At 37.5% G+C, this 7,594-nt stretch overlaps 1 protein-coding gene across 1 annotated transcript in view; it reads left to right on the top strand.

Annotated features, from left to right (window-relative positions):
• Window positions 1-4,399, top strand: part of LOC121328703 (formylglycine-generating enzyme-like) — a 39,672-nt gene extending 35,273 nt beyond the window's left edge. Inside the window, 1 exon segment of the mRNA XM_041273676.1 lies at window positions 4,200-4,399. Coding sequence (XP_041129610.1) covers window positions 4,200-4,313 — 114 coding nt within the window. The 3' untranslated portion in view covers window positions 4,314-4,399.
• Window positions 4,400-7,594: the final 3,195 nt, after the last annotated feature.

Raw genomic sequence — 7,594 nt, forward strand, 5'->3', positions numbered from 1 at the left:
GAGTATCCTGGACTAAATGGCATGACAGTTTATTCCTGTGGGTAGGTGGAGGTCTGCCACCTAGAAAAGAGGCAGCGCTACAGTACCCGAACTCAATGACCCAGATGGGAAACGGCATGGCACTCGTGGATTGGAGAAGTGGATGCATTTGTTAACCAAGGTGTCATGAGGGAGAGTATAAATAGGGGTTGTAGCAAACTAATTCGTTCCTTTGTAAATCGTTAGAAAACAACTTAAAAGGAGACCCTGCATCTGTGAGAAACATGAGTGTTGTGTTTGTTAGTCTGTCCAGTAGCACTGTCTATTTGTCTGTTCAGTAAGATTACTAACACGACCCAGAGCTGTAGCTACAGGCCACAACAAACTCGGACACCAGCACTTCCCTGTTTCACTACGGACTGTCTTTCAACACGAGCACTTGATTCACACACTGTTAAAACTGTGTTTGTGTTTTGTGTTACGTGTGGGTGAAAAAAAAAAAGACTGGACTTTTAGTTTCTGGTCACTTCCATCATTTATTATTTACATTATTTGCCATAAGGCTCTGGATATTGTCAATTATTCAATAAACACCCTTGCACCTGGATATCATTGTATGTTTATTCAGCACTGCATTGCATCATCTGTATTCACTCCCCACTCTGTCACAAAGACACACTGAATTTATCCAAGTCTATTAACTTACAAATTTTGGCAGTTTTCTAAGTCAAGTCATGAATTAAATGGTCTTAACATTAGAATCCACTTAAGTAACCTCTAATATACAAGACTCTTGACAACATCCGCACACAGTATAATCACATCTTGGAACTTGTTAATGGGTTCTTGAACTTTTATTACCGGAAACAAGATACCTATTATGTTGTAGTGTTATGCAACAATGAATCTTCAAAGACCTGCCAAGATATAGTATTTCAACAGACTATACAGTCATTTCTAGTCATATCAGAAGGAAATAAAACAGCAACCTGCTCTCCATTTGTTGACAACAATTTTAATTATGTCTAATACTACAACCAATTATCACAATGGATTATCAAAAATCTCTGACATACTTGTAAATTAAGCTTTGAAAAATCGTCCCAGAATGTTTGGCCTACTTTATCCACAATCTGTGTTTAAACACAATTTGTATTGCACATTTGTTTTCCTTAGTAAAATCCATAATGTATTTTTTTCAAACTTGAAGTAAGGTCAGGGGAGGCGCATAAGGATGACAGATTGTTGCACCGATTCAATGCTTGGGTTGAAAAACATTATTACTGTGTGTATTTTTACCTGTTTGAAAATGTATTTTTTATAGTTTCAAATGTGAAATCTATCTTAAGTGCAGCATTTCTATAGCAGCCACTGCCTGTACAAATGATCTGTGTGATCAGTGCAGCGTCTGGAGCACACGCTCGCCTCGGGAACTGAAGATTAGGCTTCTTTCACCTGGTGAACTGAGGCAATGGATGTTGCCAAAACTACCAATCGCCAGCTCGACTTTGGATCCAACTTTTTGGAAGTGTTTTGACAAATAACAAAAAAATTAATAACTATGATTTATAATAACTTGCTTTTTTTTTTTTTGTACAAACGGGTCTTAAATACAGTAACCTTTGGGAAGACTGTCTCCTTTAAGAAATCAAATTTAATCTGAAATGTAGTTTATAGCAAACCAAGTTAATTCCCTTAGTGTGGCAGTTTGACCTTGAGCTGGGCAGAAATAGAAGTGCTTATTGCATTTCAGATTGGTATCTGGGACAATATGCTCTGCTCTCCTTTTTTTTTTTTATAAAGATAAGAAACTCTCCAGATGCTTACTAAACCCTTGAAGATACAGACATATAATTTAGTAATATGCTTTTTATTGCAACTCAACTGTCTTGAGTCCATAAATAGAACATGAGGGGTGTATAGGCAATATTCATTTCTCTTAAACAATATCTGGTCTATGTAACACCAATAGAATTAATAATTGATAATGTTTCCTAGCTCTTTAATAGCAAAATACAGTGACCATATTCATAAAGTTATGACACAAAAGCTGTTTTTTATGGTTTATTTAGTAAGTCTGGTTTAAATATGTACAGTTGACCCTATCTCTTATGATAATTCTTGTGAGCACTTGGGATGCCTGAACAGCTTCAAGCCACCATAAAAAAACAGGGTGGTGCTGATTCGATATTGCAAGACTACAAGGTGTTTTAATTATTCTGCAGGATCCCCGAGTGGCTCACCTGGTAAAAGCACAGCCACGTGGCAGGGCAGGGTGAGTCATACAGTCAAGTGAGAGCAGCAGACCCAACTGGCCAGGCACCTGCAGGGCTGCCTGCAATCCTCTATCTGCTCTCAGGTTTGATCAGGTTTAACAGAAGTAATATCTGAACTATGGTTGCATTTGAATTAATCTCACAAACCCTAACTAATGTAACTATCGTATTAAATTCAGTTTCTTTTTCTATAATATTGCCATATAATCCAACACAACATGCTTTGAAACAAAAGGTTATTGGTAGATTTAATAGATTTTTTAAAAGAAATTCTGATTTGTCTTATCCAACGCATAATGTAGGCTTGAAGTGCGTATCCTAGCAACGCGCAAATCTACCGTACTAGCACTAGAAGCAGCACACTCACACGCAAGGTTTTAATGCAAACCGACAACAGAAGATTTAAAACTGGGTACTAATTTCATGCATCGATTAACCAAAATATAATTGAAGCTCGGTAAAATTTAAGGGCAGTTGATCAATAATTGATGCATCCATTAATTGTTGCCCACCTAGTTTCCATAGAAAAATAAACGATTTAGTGAGTACTCTTGGGTTAGTGAAATGTTATAGGGAGCCAATGGACCAGAACATGAGAATACATTAAATAATCACAGTTCGTTTTACACATTGCTATTCCTTGATATAAGGGGTTTATTATGCCCGTCATATTCACGTAAGGTGAATCTTTTTCTGGGTTACATGCGCCCAGATATGATAAAGGTTTAACAAGAGAGTAATGAATGGAAATCCAATACAATCTGTGGTGATGATAGGGTTGCTAGGTGACTGTCTTTAGCTCAGCCTCTCTATTTTGTGTGCTTAATAGTGGCCAAACGGTTCTTACTCACTGCTGAAATGTGATGTGACAGTACCCAATGACCCGTGATCTAATTTAACTTGGTTGCTATGGAAAAAGTGATGAAAAACATTCTGCTATACAAGTATAAGCCAGCTGTATTCCACTAGTCTATATATGGTGCTGTATATGAAGTTTCTATAGTTTAATGATCTGTGCATTTTTCTTTATAAAGCAATCAATCGATTGTGTCGTCATTCTTGATGTTAAAATGGCCTACTTATTCCTAGATCTAGCCTCTGGTTGGTTACCAAAAGAACCACTTGCCCATGAATCTGTGCATACAGACATATTTGTGGGTCATAATTTCAACTTACACACTCATATGGATAGCATTGTTCAAAGCCTGTTCTTAACTAATCTTCAACAGGAGTCTAGAGCAGGTAGTTTTTGTTGCTTTCCAGCCAAGCCCCAGGCATACCAGTGTCTAGAGGTTTGATTATGTACCTCTTGCTGCTGTCTGTCATTCAGTTTGTGGTGAAATGCAATTTTGAAGTGGTAATTTTTAGATAGAAAAAGAAAATTGTCTTCAAGTTAAACTAAAATGCAGAGCATGGTACAGTACTCAGCAGCACACTGCAGTAAAAAAATCATAGCTCTTGGAGCAAAAGCACCTCAGTCCTGACCTAACCTGCCAGCTGCCATTCAATCCTGGGTTTTTATCAACCTGACACTGCTAGTTGTGCGAATTGGGTGGTGGCTTTTACATGTGATGTTCACTAGAGGTTAAAATGATCCTGCTTTTCACAGCAGGAGGTGAATTAGCTTACACTGTAACCCAGCCCCACCCACAAACAGTGCTCCCCTTTTATAATGCCATATTCACCTGGCTGTTTAACGAGCATGGGCGTGCTAGTGGAATGACATTGTGGACCAAATTGGAGCCACAACCATCCCATCTTTAACTGGCTGTATAAAGGGCAAGAAATGTTACTGTTTTATTGTTTTTTTAGGTTTTTTTTTAAATACGGTAATTAAAATAGAGCCACCTGTCATATGTGGTCACTTTTTTATATGGTACTTTAAATATTGGTTCTAAGCAGGTTTATTTGTATTTAAATGTTAACGATAGTCTTTGTGTTCAGTCTTATTGTTACAGGTATCGCTGTGTGGCTCGTAGCCAAAACACCCCCGATAGCTCCGCCTCCAACCTGGGCTTCCGCTGTGCCGCCGACCAGCTCCCAGATTACCTGCAGTGAAGGGTCAAGGACCACACGAGGAGCACTGCAATGCATCTATCGATCTGAACAACAACCACGAGGCAGGCCTATATTCTAAACTTCTTTTCAGGATCTGTACTTTGAATAGTTTCTGTTTTGGATAGGATCAGCGAGTGCTTTCCTCACTCACCCCCCTTGGAACTGTGGAAGGAATTATTATATAAACACATGTGCACTATCACGTACGATGTAAATGACTGCAGGCCTTTCTGTAATCTGCAACTTGATAGTGTGATCAGATTGGCAGGATGTCAGAAGTCTTTGACTGCTTGTATTTATCAATTTTAGTAATGATTTTGTTGTTATTGTGTATTGAATAAAATTTAAATACAAAGAAGAAAGTACTATGTGTTTGTTCTGACTGTAATAGGAATGCAATTCGGTTTGGTTTCTTCTTAACTCTTGCAGCTGCTTTTGACAACCAATCGGTTTAGCAGACTATGTGCAAGGTAAGACAAATGCCTTAGTTTTGTCCATGTCTATAGGGTTTGATAATTGAACTTCTACATCTACTACAAATTACTGCAGTCCTCACGACTTGGGTGATATATTGCATATGGCATGTATTGCATATGGCATATTCTACTTAAAAGCAGATTAATCCATTACATGTACTGTTATTGACAATTCAGAATATGGGGATGCATAGATGCACCTGTCTGTATGTCACGCATATATGTGCAGTGATGAAACTTGGTAAGGACATTCTTTTGCGCAAGTTGAGTCATCACTTTGTACATGTATCATACTGTATCTGTATCATAGATATTTGCCTTCTTACTCTTTGTGATGTCAGAAGAAATTCCTGATAGTATTGTAAACACTAACAAGCATATTATTGACATGCCATAGCTGTAAATTCAAAATTAAAGCCATCAATAACATGAAAAAGTGGATCACCATGGCCGTAACCATGTAAAAATTGTTTAACAGACAGATGGACAGCTGTCCTTATGCACAAACATTATATAACTTAACTCTAGCTAAAGAAGGTCCTAGTTTCATCTCGCCAGACAAACGCCTCTAGAATATGCTTCATCCCAGTTATATAAGTAGTTCCCTAGATACTGTATATGTAAAAATGTAATTGCAACGCACAGAAAGACAGTCTCCAAATAACCCCTGATTATGTTACACACAAAAGCTGAGTGATAAAGAATGTCTTTAGAAAGTTCCATCACAATTGAGCAATCATTTAAATAGATATATGAAAACTTAAATGACACACAGGAAGTAGTCTGATGGCCAGACACACATACTCCACATAACCCAAGATCATAATTTTTTTACAACAAAAAGATCCTTAGCAAGTTTCTTTGGAAAGCAATACTAAAAAAGAAGTGTGACATACATGGGTACAGTAACTCCTTACAGGATGTGCATCCTTAGTGGTGGAGAATAAACAGCTGAATGAAAACAGAATGAAACTAAAGGAAAATAGCATGGGTTGAAGTCTTCCCTTTCTGAATGGGCATTACTGACAAGACCACATGCTGGTAGAGATTATACAGAGCTCTTGATGGGAACATCTCCTGACATGTTCTCACGGAGTAAATCTCAGCCCTGTGAAATGCTTGTAACCATCAGTAAATAACAAGTGTTTACAGCTGCCAAACAATATTGAGCTGTCAAAAGGCCACTTTGCAGACTGCTTTGTTAGCGTGGAATTGTCATAATATAGAACTATGACCAAAAGCTTTGCATCACTTACAATTTTAGGACTGAGACATTTAAAAAATATGAACATGATTTAGATCTTTTATTTAACATCATGTAATCAAAGAAACTACAAAATGAAAAGTCTACCGGAAGCCATAATAGTAGTACAGTATTTTGTTAGATTTTGAAATGTCGTATTTTTCAATTTTTGTCAGTTTTTGTGAAGCATATGAAAAACTACAAAGCGGTATGTAATTCAATATGTTAACGTAACATTATTTAGCAGGTTTCATTCAACTATGAAGCAAAATGTGTTAATTCTAGGTGATGCAAAACTTCTGACAATAGCTATAGAACTATGTGCTCCATTCTCTTATGTAGTGATATTGGAAGCAGTGGCTATTACATGATTATTGGTAAATGACCATGGTGACTGTTAGGTGACCCATGCCAAAAGAAAGGTCAATTTCTAGAGCTAATGACTGCTTCAGAGGATATTAACGCTTTTATTTATTTATTTTTATATGAAGATTTTTTTTTATGTGTTTTTAGGTAATATTTTGGTCTGGATCGCTTAGGCTTCTCAAAATGTTTTCAGCTTTTACAGGACTTGTTGGATAATGACTGGTTGAAGCGGGTTTATACTTTTTTAAGGCCCCTGCCTTTGGGCTCCAAATATTTTTCTATCCTGTTTTTCACAACTGTATTTTTACAACACCTCTGCAATGTATAAGTGACATCTGCCCTTGTAAAACAGTAGGAATCTATAGCACCTGCTAACTGAGCTCCTGCTGTAGGCCCTTGATTAATATCTGTCAGATTAGCCATCTTGCTCCATAAATTGCAACACAGAGATCCAGCTTTCATACAGCGATACCTTAGGGCAGCAGCATTAGAACATTATTACATTACATTCTTACATTATTTTCCAACTTTATCTTTTTAAAACAACAAGGCAGATGACAGACAATTTTCAAGGACTCAATCTATCTTTATTTTAGAAAAAAAAAACTAAATACAAATTCTTTTTAAAAGTATTTTTCAGTGACTGCACAGTAACTGAGCCCAGACTAATCTTCTAATCTGTGTGAGGCTTCTGCTTTATACCTGTGATGATGTGTTTTAAATAAATCATTTACATTATAAATAAGCTGGGTTTGTCTGCATTTGTGGTTTTAAAGCTTTTAATCTCACTAACGGGACAGAATGCGTAATGGCAATGTATCACACAACACTGCCTGTTGCACTCTTACCCCCTTAACCTCGGCCATCGGCTGCAGCCAATCGATGAGTTCTGGGTTGCAGCATCAGTATATGAGGGTGGAGGCTGGGCACGAACAAGTGACCCTGCAAACTGCAAGCGAGCATCTTACCACTATGCAAATGAGCTTGGCTCATCTGCATTTGTGGTTCTAGAGCTTTTAACCTAATCTCACTGATAGGACAGAATCTGTAACAGCACTGCTTCTTGCACTTGATACTTCCCATCAGCGGTGCTCACCAATCTCCCCTACAGATGTGATAGCATACAAAGAATGCATTATTAACATCCAAATGAACTGCTTTAAATTAGGAAGACAGCTACACCGTGTCGTTTTCTA

This window comes from Polyodon spathula, chromosome 16 (genome assembly GCF_017654505.1).
Source record: "Polyodon spathula isolate WHYD16114869_AA chromosome 16, ASM1765450v1, whole genome shotgun sequence".
In the NCBI taxonomy this organism is placed as follows: Eukaryota; Metazoa; Chordata; class Actinopteri; order Acipenseriformes; family Polyodontidae; genus Polyodon; species Polyodon spathula.